The following is a 19,222-nucleotide window of genomic DNA, read 5'->3' as shown; positions in this document are numbered from 1 at the left end:
TCAGTTCTGGAATTCATTCAGGTCAGCTTCAACTCACCAGCCAGTGTATTTACAGATGATAGGTTTTGCCTATGGGCAAAGGTGGAATCTTTGTAACCACAAATAAATCCTTTTGTATCTAAATTAATGCTTCTGGCCAAGTGGAAAGGTTTATGCAGAAATTTAAGGAGAAAGCTACCTGGCTTTTTAAAGTAAACTTCAGTGGTTCATAGGATTTGTTCAACTGGCTGGGTCCAGGACCCTGGTGGGCATAGTTGAGATGAATCCTAATCATTCAAGTCCTGTTTATTATCTCTTTAAATAAATACAGATGAGAAAAGCTGAATGGATATGATCCCAATCCCTACCTGAAAGATTAACTAGAGGAGTGGCAATCTCATGGGGGAAATTTGCTATTAGCCCACAATGTTGTAGCAAGAACATGAATATTATATTATTGGGAGACAATTCTCCATAGGTCTCCTGTGTTACTACACATTTTGAAAACAGGATTCTTACTAGGGAACAGGACACATGGGTTCCCTAAGCTCAGGGTTTCTTAGCTGCCATACAAGCCCATTACACATACAGTATTCACTTGAAGTGCTCCACATTGCACTGTGGCACTTGAGGGCAAGAGAAACAGACATTACTATGAGGGTCATGCTGCTTGCTGTACCATGAGTAATAAAGTCTCTCTATACAATCTGAAAGCCTAGTATTTCCCACCAGCATCCATGAAACGGATGCAGCTAACTTATTAGCTTGCCAAAAGGGTAAAATTCCCAATCTTTCACAATTTCTGACAGCATTACATCACAAAAGTTAGCTGTAAGATATCCCGGGACTATAGTTTTTCAGCCAGGAATGTTGCACTCTCAAATTTGGTATTCTATTTGCAAAGAAAAAAGAATAGTTATTGAGCCAGGCTGGTAAACAAAGCTTGTGAGCCATCAGAGTTTACCTTAAACAGCCAGGTGGCTTTCTCAAATTTCTGCATAAACCTTTACTGTGCCAGAAGCATTAATCCGACAACGAAAGGATTTATTTGAGGTTGCAAAATTTCTACTTTTGCCCACAAGGAGAAGGCAGCTATTTCTGCTACAGAGAGTTCAGCCTATTTTGTCCCAATGACTTTCTCATTTCCATGCTTTCAATAATAAGTAAACCTTCCTAATTGACATATAGTATTTTCCCTTGGTGTTAGTATGTTGGAATTCTGAGGGTTTGAAGTCTCTCTACTGAAAATGATTCTATGTAATTTATACATTTATTTTTTATTTCACAATCTGTTGGAATAATTTCCAACAGATATAGGTTATTTTTATATCTATAATGTTAAAATACTGTCATGGTTGAAAGCAAGGACTGGAAGAGATCTTTCATATTTGAATTGGGGTTTCTCCACTTACTGGAAGTTATCTGACCTCCCACTACCTCAGCTTTTTCATTTGGAAAAAAGAAATAATAATAATAACTACTACAGAGGGCTATTATGAGGATTAAATGAGATAATACATGTAAAGCACTTAGAAGAGAGGCTGGATATAGTAAATATTCTCTATTAGATTAGTCCTTATTATATTCTTGGGTGATAGTTTATTGCAACTCCTTTATACTGATAAATGATTAAGGTTATAGGTTCTGTCAGACTTTAAGTCTCAGATCTGATACTTCCTACTTATGTTTTTTGTGAACAAGTTACCTATCAGTTGTTCCAGTCTCCCTATTTGTAAAATTGTGACAGTAGTGTTCTTACTTCATAGGGCTACTGAGAAGATCCAATGATATGATATCTCGTTCTAGTGTTTGACAAATAAAAATGCTCAGAGATACTATTTTTAATATTTTAATTGCTGCAATATTTGATCACACTTTCTATTGGTGGGGGCGCTGTTTCTCACATATTTTTGCCTCTTAAAATACTATTAGCTTCCATAATCAAGATTGAAGTCATTCCATAAAGTCTTTTTTTTTTTTTTTTTTTGAGACGGAGTCTGGCTCTGTCTCCCAGGCTGGAGTGCAGTGGCCGGATCTCAGCTCACTGCAAGCTCCGCCTCTCGGGTTCACGCCATTCTCCTGCCTCAGCCTCCCGAGTAGCTGGGACTACAGGCGCCGCCACCTCGCCCGGCTAGTTTTTCTGTAGTTTTTAGTAGAGACGGGGTTTCACCGTGTTAGCCAGGATGGTCTCGATCTCCTGACCTCGTGATCCGCCCGTCTCGGCCTCCCAAAGTGCTGGGATTACAGGCTTGAGCCACCGCGCCCGGCCTCCATAAAGTCTTTAATCACTGGTGCCAAAATCAAACACTTCTTTACACACCAGTAGCCCTGAGTTTACATCATTCATAACACTTAACCCACTATTTTCTCTATTAAGAAAGACACACCTTTTGTTAATTGTAAGCTTGTTAAAGACTAAGACTACGTTTTGAATACTTTTTATCTCATAGGTTGCAATTGCACTGAGCAAATGAGCAATGGATATTTCCCGAAGGACATATTTTTAAAAGCTGAACATTTCCTAACCTATTTTCAAGCCTTTGAAAATGTGTCCTGAATCAATCTATTCAAATAAAGTTTCCACATTTTTTTCATCTTTTCATCCATTGACTTAGAATCATAGATATCAATTTTCTTTGTTAAGAAATTTAAAGTAGACATTTATATTTTGCCCTTAATTATAATTAACTGCTTTTGAGAAGGAGGTTTATCTAAGTAACTTGATATAGAAGTCTAAATCTTTTTAAAAAGTATATACTTTTTCTAAACAAAATACATTTTCAATAACATTTGGCCCCATGAAGCTGCCTAATTCCATCCATAGATGACAGTTAATCTATTTCTTAATGAAAGCAATTCTTGATAACCAACATTAAAGTCACATACAATTCTGATGTTTGAACTTAAAATGATGACACTGATGAATGGATATGTAAATACAAGTAGCCCTCTTCAAAGTACAAGGTATTTGGATAGTTTGATGTTTATTTTGGACTCTATTCCAATGCTTTACTTGCAAGATTAATTGTAAGTATTAAAGGTAATTTTTATTTCATTAAACAAGGGTATTACTGAAATAATGATAGAAGCAGAAATATTTTTCATAAATTATTAAGCTAAATAAGTGAAAAAGTAAGTTTATCCCAAGAATAAAAGAAAATTCCTAAAGCAAACCTCAGATCTAACAGATGACCCAGTCATATATCACAAGATTATTCCATCTTATTTACTCAAATAAAAACTCAGGAGAAAAGAATAAGAAATTTCAAATATGTATAAATGATTCTGTGACAATGTATTTATTTAGTATATATTTTCAAAGTATAGTTATCTCATCCATAATAAAAACGTCTTCTTTTATACAAATTACCTGACTATAATATATGTAGGACTTAGAAACAAGTTAATAAGGAATTTTCTTTCTTCATGGTCATTTATAATGAACGAGTAATATCCTTGTTTCAATGTTGATAAAATGCCTTAATCAAAAGTCCCTTTTCTGTTCTAAATCCCAGCACTTTGGGAGGCCGAGGTGGGTGGATCACGATGTCAGGAGATCCAGACCATCCTGGCTAACACGGTGAAACCCTGTCTCTACCAAAAATACGAAAAAAAAAAAAAAAATAGCTGGGCATGGTGGCATGTGCCTGTAGTCCCAGCTACTCAGGAGGCTGAGGCAGAAGAATCTTTTGAACCCGGGAGGAGGAGGTTGCAGTGAGCCGAAATCGCACCACTGCACTCCAGCCTCGGTGGCAGAGGAAAACTCCATCAAAAAAAAAAAAAAAAAAAAAAAAAAAAATTAAAAAGTCACTTTCATAGTACTAACTGAAAATTGTTTTCCCCCCTTAAGTAAAGAGTCCATTTCTAAATTTATTATTTCAATATATGTTTGATCAGAGACTATAAGAATACCATTTAAGTTATAAAGGCCACAAATAATCTGACTGTAAGAAAATCAACAAAGTCTTATTCAGCATGTTGATTCAAAAGAGTTTACTATGTTCTCTAAATAATCCTATCAGTGAATTTCAGGCTTGTGTTGAGTTCAATCCTTACTTTAACTGATGAGCCAATTATTTTTAATATCATTTTTGTTTATTTTATTCATTTTGGTCTGTTAGACTTTGTTCTGTGACCCCTTAATAATGTGAATTAAGCAACAAAAATAAGGATTTCCGTCTTGGAGACAAAGGAGTTGTTTCCAGAGAGTGTCACAGACTTTGGCTGAAGCCTACCCACCAAGTTTAATGGGACTCTGGCTGCCAAAACCCCATGCAATTTAGCCCTTGAATATTCAGGGCTAAATGTAACTGCCACTTGCTCTCCCTCCCTGGGAGTCCACAGGAGCTCTTTCTTATTTGTTGCTTCCTAGATTTCTGCCAACTTGTTTGTTCTCAATTCTATTGATGGCACTTTCTGGCCGACTCTTGTGTAACTGTTCTCCAATATTGTTCACATTGCTGGGTAGCTTAGGACAAGAAGGCATTTTAAAGATGTTTATTTACTTATTTGCAAAGAAAAATAAGTGACGCTACAGAGAGTAAAATCCTCTCTGACTTTCTTTTCAGAAAATTGTAAAAACTGAACCCATCCCGATTGAACATAAAATTTTTCCAAGACTCCTTCTCAAGACATAACCTCTAAGAAAACACGTTTCAAAATATGCATTCTTTATCAAGATCTGTTCATTTCCCCTCATTTGGTCATACTCATCTCTATTTTATTTCTGCCACAAATAAGAGGGAATCTGTAGGTTAAGATATCTGGGATCAGACAGTTAGAAAAAAGGTAGATAAATTCAGAAAAAATAAATGTAAACAAAAATGTTATTTTATTTAGTTTTCAATGAAGCACCAGTAAGTATACTGAGACAAAGCATTTTATTCTCAAATGATGGTAAATTTAGGGACAATATTTTGTGTTTTACCTTGGAAGATTAAAGAAATTCTTATTATACTACTTAGTACTTTTGTGAGATTTCCTACTACAGACAACATATAATATGGATTGTATGGTGACATAATTTTAGTGACTCCAAGGAGTTAAGTACTGAGTAGGTATTAAAGTCTACACAAGGGTGTAAGCAAGATCTGTCAGATTTCATTTAACCAATTAATAAAAAGGGGTAAATTCTCAGTGTTCTAGGGTTATCCAATATGATCTTCTGCATTATAGAGAGGTATAAATACTTTTTTGAAAGAGAAGAAAGATGATGTCGTTTTTATGACTAAATTACCATTATTTGAAAAAATCAAGATGTGTTGGAGTCAGATTCTCTCTAGAAACATTTGTAAACTAAGCATTAAGTAGGTATAGGTATTTATAATTAAAGTTGACTTTATACCAAAATGTTGGACTTAAATACCTTAACACAATTTTCAGTTGCTGCTAGGTTTATAAGAAGACTATCACAAGACAAGAAAACCACAAATAACAATGAGTAAGATCCTTGAAACTTTTAAGATTTAATGAAATTGCTTCTCATGCAAATATCAGCTTACAAAACTCACACAAATTATAAACACTTACCATATTCACTGTCATAGAATATAATGAATTTCTGCCAGGCATACTCTGTGACCACCCTTAGGATAACGTCATTCAGGTAGACAGGTGGGCGAACTGAGAGAGTGTAGTCATCATTCCTGTTGCTCCGGGTGAGTCCACAGCCACTCCTTGGGGTCCCAGCTGTTGAGCGCTGAATGAATAGGTGGGGGATATGCATGGCGTCTGCCAAAGACTGGAGGGATCCTGCTGACGTGCAGCCAATGGAGCTGACCAGGGCCAAGATGCCTTGATTCATAAGTTCACAGGCTGCAAGAAAGCACAGTAATATTCAAAATGTCAATGGGTTTCACATATTTTCCCTTTTTAAGAAGCAGTGGATGGATAAAGCTTACAGATTTTTTATATAGCTATGCAAATGTTTTAGAAAGGAACATTCTATGTGAGGAGATCCTCAAATTACAAAGCGCTATTGGTATTCCAAGATTTCTGCTCTTATTAGTTATGTGACCTTGTGCAAATCATTTGGCTTCTCTTGGCTCAGCTTCATCATCTGTCACGAGGGTAAAATAGCATGAATATTGCAGGATTATTGCAAGGATTAGAGAAAACACAGGGTCTGTTATTTGCATCTCACATGATAGATATTCAATTAGTGGTAGATAAACTTTTATAATTATCAATTTATAATTCAGAGAAAAGATAATACCCCACTGAATGCATAATACAAGGTTTCAAAAAGAAGATAATATGTAAACTGTTGAATAAACAGAAAGATGAAGGTTTGGAGGAAAGCATTTCTGGCCACAGAAAAGAGAATGATTCTGGTATCTAAAAACTTGATGACATTTCCCCTTTCCATAAATTGGAGAAACAAAAATGTTTTTGTTATTTTCCTTGACAGTAAGAAAGCTTATTGTCAAATCAAATCAATTCAAATACTAGATGGTAGCCAGTGTCTCATTCTGGTTCCCAGATCAACAATTTATAATTCCTACTATATGATAATGATCTCTTATTTCACTTTATTCTATATGCATACCTCAAAAATGTACTTAAAACTAGATCAAATATAAATTATAAGTAATTGTAAAGAAATTGCATACACAGAAAAGAGAGTTAAGAGGTAATATTTCATAATGGCAAACTTTGAAGATAAAAAATAAAAATAAATTCAAAAATAAGTGCAGAAGAAATCAATGAAAAAAAGTTTTCATTTTAGAAGCTCATTTCTTATAACTGGTTCAGCGTTATTTAGATTTTAGGCATTCTAGGTATAACATTCTTAAGATTCAAAATTTATTATAGATTGTTTTACATAGTTCTTTAAAAACTTAAAGGAAAACTTAATGGTAAGTTCTTGTATATAATGAACTAGCCAGTTAATGAAGGCTGATTTAAAATGCAAGCTTAAAAGTGCAGTACTAATGATAAGCATATCATCACCAAATAAATTTATTATTATTAATGTTAAGCCAACCAATACATGCAAAATAAATGAACAATTATTAGAGACATATTTGTCAAGCATTGCGTCATTAAAGAGATTATATTGGTTTCGAATAAATGTGAAAGCATCAAGGATTGATTTTTTTTTTTTCTTTTCTTTTTTTCTGAGATAGAGTTTCCCTCTGTTGCCCAGGCTGGAGTGCAGTGGTGCGATCTTGGCTCACTGCAACCTCCGCCTCCTGGGTTCAAGTGATACTCCTGCCTCAGCCTCCTGAATAGCTGGGATTACAGGCCTGTGCCACCACGCCCTGCTGATTTTCTTGTGTGTTTTTAGTAGAGACAGGGGTTCACCATGTGAGTCAGGCTGGTCTCGAACTCCTGACCTTGTGATCTGCCTGCCTCGGCCTCCCAAAGTGCTGAGATTACAGGTGTGAGCCAACACATCTGGCCCAGATGGATGCTTCTTAGACCATAACATTGTGAGGTCTAATTTTAGCAAAAATTACATGTTCTAGTCATGTTCACGAATTCAATTTTCATAGAAAATAATGTAAGTTTATACTTAGAATTTCAATGAATTAATGCAAAAAGAGTAGTCAAATTTTTATTTCAATACTTTGGTATATATGACCATTAATGATTCATATAAGCAAATAGAAAGTCACTTTTTAGAAGAGATTTTGGTTTGTAGCATTTAAAATCAAAATAAGAAAAGTGCCTTAAGGGGTACACAGTTGGAGTCAATCTTTACACTCATTACAGGTAATTAAGTAAATATAATATTTTACATACTGCTACCACAAAACTTATACAGTTATAAACATTGAAATTTGGGGAAAAATTTACTTTCAGTATTATATTCTGTCACATATAACATGGCAGGAAAATTGTCTGTTTTAATCTTCAGATTTAGAAGGATATATTCCAAAATCAAAAGTCATATATGAATCTTGCTTAGTAGATAAATTTGCTTTAGCATAAAATCTTGTTTTTTCCAATCCACTGTTACTTCCTATTAATCCCCATTAGTAAGGACACAGACTAAGCAGATACTAAAACTGGTTGTTTTTGTATAAACAAGTTTGTTTTTGGATGACTATTTGGTATTACCTATCGTGCTATTCATATTAGCAAGAATAACTGAAAATTTCCTATAAAATCAAAATCGGAATAATCAAAAATTGCAGCAAGAAAACATATAATGTCAGGCCTAAAAGATAATTTAGTGATCACGCAGTCCAAGGATGGGAAATTGGATTTACCTGCTGTGCTTTTGATGACTTGTTGGTAAACTGGCATCCTGGAACACTATTTTGAGAGTTTGAGACTCAATAAGGAAAAGTACCAAAATCATTTTGTCAGGTTTCTCATAGAAAGAGACTGGGAGAGGGGTGGCCTGCAGGTTATAAATGCACATCCCTCTGATAGGGCCCAACCCTTTATTGTCAAGAAATCACACACGCCCCCACTGAAAAACACAAAACAGATGACCCAGCTCTCTAACCCATCATCCTTTTCACCACAACAAGCAAACAATGGAGAGTCTGGTATTTGTATCCTCAAAATTTTACATAGCAAAGTAAAGATAAAGCTCTAAATAGGGGAAAGCTCAATTTGAGGTTGTTTTATTGTAAAGTTTGTCAAAAGGAGGTAGTCCCACTGAAGAGGAAAGGAAGAGCTCACACAGCTAAAATGAATTGGGACTGGATGACTCAAAACAAAACCGCAGTTGTGCACATATAAGAACGGGCCTCTGCAGCAACCTGCCATTTCCCCTTCAAGGCTGTATTTGATGCCCATTTTGCCCTGTTTTATCAAAACAAAATGTTGGTTGAAGCATGGAAGATAGAAATTGATTTGCTCTGGATCTATATGGCCCTAGATGAAGGTTAGTATAAAAAATAGACGATAACTCATGGCAGCTGAAGGGAGATTTCAGGGAATAAAAGGCTGCAATAAGAACACAAGCCAAGCTTAGTAAAGCAGACTACCTTTTGCAAGAATTTCATGTCTTGACAATTCAAATACTTCATTATTATGAGTTGTAGTTTCATAGAATGCATAGCCGGTTCATTTGATATAGTATGAGAACTGAATTTGGAAGATCAGAACGTGTATGTGTTTATCCACTATTTTGAATTAATATAATCTAAACCTAGGACATTCCAATGGCATATTTATTATTATTTTGAGCCTTGTGATTTATTTATACTATATATTTATGCATACAGAAACATCTATACATACAGACCATATTGAAAAGCTTGCTGGTTTTGTGATTCCAGTTGTTTGAGATTCTATCACTATCAAAGATGTTTGGAGCCTGCACTAACTGCCAAAAGCACAACTATTATTTTTATTATTTTTAATAGCAATTGCAACACTTTTACCATTTGTGGTCACTCTGCAGTTATGGAATTTAATTCTGCTCTATAAATGTATACATTTATGCTAAGATATATTCATGTACACTATCATTTTCATTTCTTAAGCTAAATATTTTTGAGTCTTTGTTTTTTTGACTAAGTAAAATGAGATTTAAAATAAAATGCATAAAGAGTTAAAAAATTTATTACCTCTTACTGAATACTCAATGAGAACTCAGTGAAATATTTTTTTGGTAGCATCATCCTTTCTGAACACATATGTTCTTTGTGATTTTTTTTTCTGACTTATTTATATTTACCAGTTTGTCCTCACATAACTTCCTCTGGTGATTTTAAGTCACATCAGGATTTTAGCTCATCACATTCATACACTGCTGTGGTTTGAATTGTCCCCCAAAGTTGAGGTATTGAAAACTCGACCCTCAATGTGGTGGTGTTGGCAGGTGGAACCTAATGGGATATGTTTGGGTCATGGAGGCACTACCTTTTTTAATGAATTAATGCTATTATTGTGGGAGTGGGCTCCTTATCAAAAGACAGTTTAGCCTCCCCTTGCCTTTCTCTTGCCCTCTCTTTGCCCTTCCTCCATAGGATGACACAGCAAGAAGGCCTTCTCCAGATGCCAGTGTATTGATCTGGACTTCCCAGCCTCTTGAACTGTGAGAAAATAGTTTCTGTTCATTATAAATTACCCAGTCTCAGGTATTCTGTTATAGCAGCACAGAAGGGATTAAGACATATTTATTCATCAATATAAATATCAACTTTCAGTCATATCCCAGGAACTTCTCTGGAGATCAGAGAATGTGTATGACAGGTTCTATCCTCAAAGAGCTCCCAGTCTGTCCACCATAGTCTTTCCAAAATCTGCCCTGCATCCCAATCAGAAGTGGAGATTAAAAATACATATAGAGATGACTAAGTCTACTCCTAGACTTTCTAATGTATTCAGTCCAGGGTGGTAGTCATGTATTTGCATTATGAAATGTTACCTGAATAGTTCTGATGTGTAACCCTTTCTGAAAAACATTAGCCTGGCGGATTGTAACTGCAATGCTCTTTGAAGTAATTGTTGCAGAACATCTAATATTTGTTGCTTTTTTATTATTTTTTTCAATCATTTTCAGTTATCTTCAACAATGACCATAACTGGGCAGTGGAACTTCACTACTTGTGTATTCTTTCCATGATGACTAAATGTAATCTAATTTCTTTTTTTTTCTGTTTATTTTATTAATGAATCACAAATATAGTATTTATGATTGCTTTTTTAATCTTCCACCAAAAAGCTTCAGACATTTGCTTTTATACTTCCAGGAATACAGTAACACAAAACAATTTCAGCTTACCCAGACATTTAGAATTCTTTGCAAATATGAATTTTAGCAACCATCTGAGATGTGACATTTAAAAGATGGTCTATATTCGGGACATCATCAATGCAGTTTGCCAGAAATAAAATCATCTGGAACAAATTCTTCCAAATAAAGCTTGTCTTTATATATAAATAGTGTTACAAGGTCCAAGTTAATCATAATTATCCACTTAGGAAATGAAAATACAGAAAAAAATTTGTAATTAAAAATTGTTAAGATTTTATTCCTTCTTGCAAAATAAAAGTGCTAAAATGGTTGATTACCAGCCATCAAGTGAACTCAGTTGAATAATTTTCAATGACTTTTTCACTCATTAAAAGCCAACATGAACCTTTAATTATAATTAGTGATCCAAACCTGAGAAGAATTAAACATTTACCCTGACACATATTATAAGTCACCTTGTTTTTCAATTTATATCTCATAACAACCCTGTGCGGAAAAGCTATTATTATTCCAACTTTCAAGTAAGAAAATTCTGACTCAGTGACATTAAATTCATTGTCCATCATACTACTAGTGAATCCCTAACACTAGTAAATGTCAGAGTTGGGGTTCAAACCTGGCTTAGATTAGAATGTCTAGGCCATGAAGAACTACAAAATAAATCATTGTTTTTAAACATAAAGGCCCATATGAAAAATTTGGAGGGATTTTAACTCTCCCTTATTATAAAATTCAGAAAAATTCAGCCTCCTAGATATAAACAAGAAAAAAGAAAAGAAAATAAAGAAGAATAATCCTTAATAGTATTCTCTTTCAAAAAAAATTTAGTTTGGGATTAAAATATTGATTCTCTATAATTTCAGCTCCATATGTATATAAAGGGAAATTTCAACAAGGCTGCAAAATCGGACTGAGAAGAACCTAGAAAGTATTGAGTACACCTTTAATTAGACCTAAAGTGATTCTACCATCATTGATGTAATAAAAATGATAATGATGAAATATTACTTTATTTTTATTTCGTTTGGAGTTTACAGAATGGTTTCACATACATTGTATCATTTGATCAGCATGGCTAGAGTGAATATTTTCCTATTCCCCTTTATTCAAAACTAAATTGAGGCTTATTTTTACATTGTTATTAAGTAGTAGAGACAAGGCTGGAACACATATTTTTTGATATTTACTATGTATATTTATATATAATTTATGTATTTTCATAAGTTTTATAAAATTTATATATAAAATTTAAAATACAAGACAAAAATTAGTAAATGTACTAAATATAATTATATAATTACAAAAATTAGTAAATATACTAAATATGATTAGTATATATAGTATATAAATATATTTATATTTAGTATATTTACTAAATATACATATTTTACTAATATAATTATAGTTAGTATATTTACAGTTTTTCAATGATATATTTCATGGTTTCTGATTTAAGGAAATTCAGATCAATCTTCTGTCCTTCTATCTTTTTATGTTAGTAACAATTCTTCAAAGAACACACATATATGTGCATATATATATCTGTATATCATATATGTAAAATGTATTTTTGTATCAGGCAAATACCAGGTACTTAGGGTGCAAGATGGTCCAAAATAGGCAAGAGTATAATGGGTAAGACAGAAGATATTCATATGAATGTATAATGATGTACTGAGTAGGTTCCAGGTCAAAAGAGAACATTATTCTATGATAGCCCAAAAACATTTTTCCACTAGAGATTGGAGAAGCCTTTGCTACAGAAGTGAATATAGAGCCGCAATTTGAAGGATAAGTAGGAACTAATTATGTGGATGGAGCTTACCTTGATGAAAAAGAGTAAAGAAAATGTTTCCAAAAGAAGAAATAGAATGTGCAAAGATCCTGTGACACAGAGATAATGAAATACCAGAAAGGCAGAAAGAGGAGCTAAGTGGATGGAGTTCAGAGAGCATGGTAGAGAGTGGTGCAAGGTGAGACTGGCAGAAGAGGCAAGAAATATGATCTATGACAGAGCTTGTCTTTTTGTTATTAATATGAAGGAGACCTTTACATGCCTTAGTGCCACCATTTATCCACGTTTATATAACTGCCTTTAGTCTTGTATTTTAAATTGATGAGTTATGTAGCTTTTCAGAAATTTTAAAACTATATACAATGAAATTGCCAGTCTTTTAGGACTGTTTTGCTTCACACTGAGTTTAGAAAGGCCTTTTCCCAATAGCCTGCAGATTTATAAAATTATCAGCTTATCTAAAACAACACCTTATCTGTCCTATACTTAATAACTGATTGGCAGCTGATAGAAGATATAGCAATTGAACTTTAGGAAACTCGGTGAGTGCAGAATGTCATATTTGGTCATTATAGGTAAAATTTAATCTTCACCTATATGGCCATAATCATAACAAGCAAAGAGTGAGGATTAACCATAACTGTGGCAAGAATGATAATCCAGATCATATTATATGTCTGTCTTTAACACTTTTTAATCATTTTATAGAAATTCTATTTATTAAAATTATTGTTCCTTATGATATAAAACATCTTGGATTTAAAACTGATTATTTCTGGATGAATGACAGAATATTTAATATATTCCAGAAAATTATATCCCATAAAAATAAGAATAAAATCTTGAGAAAGATGTGGGGAAGTGTGTTTATGTTTGTGAAAGAGAAAGATAGAGAATGACAAAATAATATTTTACATTGCTTTCTCAGTTACTGCTATCTATCTAGAATATCACAATCCAATCTCAAAAGTCATCTTCAATTATTTCTTCACTTTTGTTTCCCATGTTCCTCCACCTCAACTTGGTTATCATATGTTAATTTTACTCCTAATGTTTCTCGAAACTGTTCTTTTTTGAAATACGTATTTCCAGTTCCTTAATTCAAATGATATCACCACACACTCAATTACCAAAACTGTCTTTAAGCTGGCTTGATTTTACAGCACTTTCTCCAATCATCTATACTGTAAGCAATCATACCTATTTTTGAATCTCATTATGTCATTCCCATGTTTTAAAGGTCATCAACAAAAGACTGCGGGACTGCTACGTACTAGAAGAGACTAAACAGGAAAGACACTTTAATGAAATATGGGATCTTAGGCAAAAATCCTGAAACAGATAAAAAAGTCATTAATAAAGAAGTTGGGCCAAAGCGGGTGGATCACCTGAGGTCAGGAGTTCAAGACCAGCCTGACCAACATGGTGAAACCCTGTCTCTACTAAAATACAAAAATTAGCCTGGCGTGGTGGCTCTTGCCTGTAATCCCAGCTACTTGGGAGGCTGAGGCAAGAGAATTGCTTGAACACTGGAGGCGGAGGTTGCAGTGAACCGAGATTGCACCACTACACTCCAGCCTGAGTGACAGAGAAAGACTCTGTAACAAAAAAAAAAGGTTGGTGAATTTTGATGTTCTTGATAATTTCACTTCCATTATATAAGATGTTAACGTTAGGAAAAGTGTGAAGAATATAAGGGAATTATTTTTACCACTGTCGCATTTTTCTGAAAATCTAAAACCAATTTAAAATAAAAATTTAAAAACGTAAAACTTCCAATGCCATCATACAACTTCTGCAAGTGAAAATCAAACACTTAGCATGGCATACAGAATTCTTCATGACCTGACATTGATTCACATTTTCATGCTCATTTCTAGATCCTATTCCTTGCTATTGTATCTTCCTGCCATTCCACACACTCCCCTACCACCAAGCTATTTTAATTACCTTATTTCTTCAGCAGCCTATGTGCTTATAAAAAGAGATAACTGCTCATGCCTGTAATCCCAGTACCACGCCGAGGCGGGCGGATCCCGAGGTCAGATCGATACCATCCTGGCTAACACGGCGAAACCCCGTCTCTCCTAAAAACACAAAAAATTAGCTGGGCGTGGTGGTGGGCGCCTGTGGTCCCAGCTACTCAGGAGGCTGAGGCAGGAGAATGGCGTGAACCCAGGAGGCAGAGCTTGCAGTAAGCCAAGATGCACCACTGCACTCCAGCGTGGGCGACAGAGCAAGACTCCCTCTCAAAAACAAACAAACAAAAGAGATAACTTTGACATCCTAATAGGGAGGATTCCAATTCATAAGCATGGTACATAACTTATTTATTTCGCTTTTTAAATAATTTATTTAAGCAATATTTTGTATTATTCAGTGTACAGATCTTGCACCTTCGTCAATTTATTCCTAAGTATTTTATCCTTTTATATTCTGGTGTTTTAAGTGGTACTTTTATTTTAATTTCCACATTTCATTGCCAGAAATTACGGAAATACATAAGATTTTGTGTATTGATCTTATATCATGAAACGTTAAACTAACTTCTTCTAGTTTCCTTTTCTGTAGGCTTTTTGGCAGAGAGAATCATGTCATCTGCAAATAAAGGCCGTTTTACTGCTTCCTTTCCAATCTGTATGCCTTTTATTTCTTTTCCATGCCTTATTGCACTAGCTGGTACCACCAGTCCAAATTTGAATAGATGTAGTAATAGCAGCCACCCTTCCCCTTTTCCTGATTTTTAACGAAAAATATTCAGTCTTTCACAATTGAAAATAGTGTAACCTGAAGGTTTTTGGACTATGCTCTTTATGAGTTCGAGGCAGTCCCCTTTTATTGCTGAGAACAGAGTTTTCTCAGGAATAGAGTTGTTCAGAGTTATCAGGAATGGAAGTTAGATTTTATTGTAAATTTTTTCTGCATCTATTGAGATAACCATATGGTTTTTCTTTTTTAGTCTGCTAATATGGGCAATTACATTGATTGATTTCTGAATGTTAAATTATCCTTGCAAGGATAATGCTGGCCTCAGTAAATGAGTTAGAATGTAGGCACACATTTTGGATTTTCTGGAAGAGTTTGTGTATAATTAAGTCGTTTTTCCTGAAAAGTTTGGTAGAACTCACCAGTGAAACTTTCTGGGCCTGGAGTTTCACTAGTGAGAGAGTTTATAAAATCAGTTTTAAAAACATATACAGGCATATTCAGCTTATCTATTTCCTCAAGTGAGCTTTGGTAATGTTTATATTTCAAGGAATTTGCCTTTTTCATCTAAGTTGTCAAATTTACTGACATAAAGGTATTTATAATATTCCCTTGAAATTTGAAGTAATATCAGCTCTCTCTTTATGATATTGATAATTTATGTGATATCTTCTTTGATCCTGATCGGTCTGACTAAAGGTTTATCACTTTTATTAATTGTCTCAAAGAAACAGCTTTTGGTTTCATTGATTTTTCTCTGTTGCTTTTGTTCTCTATCTCATTGATTTCAGCTCTGATCTTCATAATTTCCTTTATTTTGTTTAATTTCAGTTTAGTTTGATTTTCCTTTTCTGAGGTAGAAGCTGTGATTGTCAATTTTAGACCATTCTTCTTTTCTAAAAGACATTTAGTCCTATAAATTTCCCTCTATGTACTGCTTTAGTTTACCTTCTTTCTGCTGAATTTCCCCTATTATTCATGTATGTTACATTCACCTTTCCTGATAATGTATTAACCCTAGTTATTTTTATAGTTACTGTGATAGTTCTAACATCTAGGATATAGCTCAATCTATTTTTGTTGCTTTACACCTTGACAATGGATTGCTTTTTCTTACTAATGTTTCTAATAATTTTAGACAGATTGCTGTAAGAGACTGCAGACTGAGGTAACTAGAATACATTGATACAGACTCTCTCCACCTACCAAGCTGTTTTGGTGTATGGCTGTGCCAATCTAGTCAGAAATTGATATGGATCTGTGTTTTTTTGTTGTTGCCCTTACTACGTGCAGTGCACCACAGGCTTCAGCTTCCTCTAGCAGCAGGCTGCTATTACTTTGTAGTATTTAGAATAGGGCCTGCATTGCCAGAGATTTTTCCTCACTGTTTCTTTTTCTCCCTCAGGTTTTAGTTGTCCCTTCACAGCTGCATCAAGTGGAGGTGCCTCTGTCCTCTGTGAGTCTTGGGAACTCCCGCTGTGGTAGACTTCTGTTGTGTTTATCTGCTGTCCTGGTCCAGCCTCTGTTTCACACAGGCCATGTGCACCCTGGGCCTCAGGGTGTTCTCAGGGTTACTGCCCCTCGTCTTTGGAACACCACCTTTCATCTGTGATTGGTCTCTGGAGAGAGTTTCCTGCCTCCCAGAATTTGCCAACCTTGGCTTATATCTGTGAAAGATGCTTGAACCAAGATGGTTTCCTGACTAGCTCCCAGGAGTCTTTACCAATAGCAATAGGTCTTTGCATGTATCCCATGGATAAGGATTTTTCCCCCTTCCCCAAGATCTTAATGTTTTTACTTTGTAGGGATAAAGGGTGAATAGGTGGGTAAAACATAGTCAACCCTTGAACAATGCAGAGTTTAGAGGTGTCAACCCCCACCCAGTCAAAAATCCAACTATAATTTTTGACTACCTCAAAACCTAACGATTAATAGCCTACTGTTGCCTGGAAGTTCTATTAATAATGTGAACAGTTGATTAACACATATTCCATATGCTAATATATACTGTATCTTGTAATACAGTAAACGAGAGAAAAGAAAATGTTATTATGAAAATCACAAGGGAACATGTGTTTATAGTACTATACTGTATTTTCAATACCATAAGTTTACATTATCTGTTTATAATATAAATTGTCTGTCTGAGATGCCAAACTCAGCTGCAGAGCTCAGTCCACAACACACATCAAGCAATTAAACATTTTCTTGTAATGTCATAGCTTTTTTTTTCTGCCTCTTGGACACACTTCCAGCATTACTAGTCACACTTTGTATGGGTCCATGGTGTTATCCAAGGTTTGCGGTATTGCACTAAACTTGGTGAAAAATATGCAAGAACTGTGAGAGGTTACTTTTTACTGCATGATACAATTTGCTGGAGAGACAATCTGCTCACATCATGTTACTTGCAACATTTGAGCTCACCACAGTTGCAACTGGAGTTGGCTGTGAAATTATCACAGTAGTACAATAAGTACTACAGTTAATTTTATGCAGTTATAATTGAACGCTACATTTAGACATTTGTTTATATTTCTTTAGACTGGGCATGGTGCCACGTAAGGTCTGTAAGTGTGTGTGTAAGTTTTGATACATTATAACTTTCCATAATAGATCTGTGTAAATTTTATAGTAGTAAATGATAGACTAGTATCTAGTCATAAAATAGGCTAGTATCCAGTTTACTTTATGAATTCATGACCTAACCATTTATTTTTAAAAAATATTTCCAGGCTACACCATTCATATGTGGACTTTTTTTTAACATAGTTGCAAACCTCCAAGAAAATTTCCAATATATTTATTGAAAAAATCCGCATAAAAATGGGCCGGCACAGTTCAAACTCCTATTACTCAAAGCCCAAGAGTACTATGCCTGGTCTTCTGCAGCCATAGTTCCACTCAGGAGAGCTCTGTTTCATATCCTTCTGATCCCAACTTTCTCATGAGCACTTGCTGGAAGAGTACTTCAATAGCTTGCAAATAAGTACAAACTCCCCTTGTGTCTGCTATTCCAAATAAATACAGTAGTTCACAGTTAGCCTTCATGAGTTTATAAAAATTGCAAGTGATTCTTTCTGGCCTGTGTGGAATATAGTAACCTCTTACTCCTAGGTTATCTCTAAGGACAGACTGTTTGTTTGTTTGTTTGGTTGGTTGGTTTGTTTTGAGATGGAGTCTTGTCTCGCTCTGTCGCCCAGGCTGGAGTGCAGGGGCGCGATCTCGGCTGGCTACAAGCTCCGCCTCCCGGGTTCACGCCATTCTCCTGTCTCAGCCTCCCGAGCAGCTGGGACTACAGGCGCCCGCCACCGCGCCCGGGGTTTCACCATGTTGGCCAGAATGGTCTCGATCTCCTGACCTCGTGATCCGCCCACCTCTGCCTTCCAAAGTGCTGGGATTACAGGCGTGAGCCACTGCGCCTGGCCAGGGGAGACTGTTTTGTGTTCCCTCTCTCCTTGAAAGAACTTGTCCTTCTTTGGATTTCGGGTTATTTGGTTACTTTGAGAAAAGTTACAGCTTGAAAAAATTTAGAGTTTAATAGATTTTTGGCTTTTTCTCGTGTAGGTGGGAAAAAGTGTTTTTTATCTTTTTACATTCAAAGCAGGGGAGGAAGTTTGCCTGCTCCTTGATTATTCCTATAACATAGTTAAGTTCTTGTTGCATTGTAATTACCTTTATGTGTCAGTCTTGTGGATTTGACATTTTTTTTTCCAATGCTTTTTTTGAAATCCAGTACCTTGCACCTTATAAACTCAGTCACTGTTTTTAATTACATTTAAACAGACTTTAAGTAGTAATTTTGATTAGAAAGAGCACACTGCTTCTGTATAGCACCGTGGATAAATTTTTAATGAATATTTTATTTATTGACAGCTTTGTCATTCAGGCACACACACTACATAAAGAAAAATCATAACTCTTCACAAGAACTCTCTTATCATGGCCCATAGGCCCTTTATAGGCTTCTGCCTGGCCATGAATATAACCTAAACTCCTGTTTCCATCAGCCTTTCTCCCTCTATTTTGGCTCACTCATCGGTTACACTCTTCTACGAATTCATTTTTCCTTCTATTTC

At 35.0% G+C, this 19,222-nt stretch overlaps 1 protein-coding gene across 2 annotated transcripts in view; it reads right to left on the bottom strand.

The window, feature by feature from the left end:
* GRID2 (glutamate ionotropic receptor delta type subunit 2) overlaps nucleotides 1-19,222 on the bottom strand; it is a 1,491,924-nt gene that overhangs the window by 695,666 nt on the left and 777,036 nt on the right. Inside the window, exon 3 of one of the 2 annotated variants that reach the window (XM_023195441.3) lies at nucleotides 5,509-5,793. The exons of the other annotated variant lie outside the window; for it this stretch is intronic. Within the exon in view, the coding sequence (XP_023051209.1) occupies nucleotides 5,509-5,793 (285 nt within the window). The remainder of the gene's footprint in view (nucleotides 1-5,508; nucleotides 5,794-19,222) is intronic. 2 annotated transcript variants of the gene reach the window in all.

The sequence above is a fragment of the Piliocolobus tephrosceles genome, chromosome 3 (genome assembly GCF_002776525.5).
Source record: "Piliocolobus tephrosceles isolate RC106 chromosome 3, ASM277652v3, whole genome shotgun sequence".
Lineage (NCBI taxonomy): Eukaryota > Metazoa > Chordata > Mammalia > Primates > Cercopithecidae > Piliocolobus > Piliocolobus tephrosceles.
The sequence above is the reverse complement of the archived record's forward strand: the minus strand, read 5'-3'. Positions and strand labels throughout refer to the sequence as shown.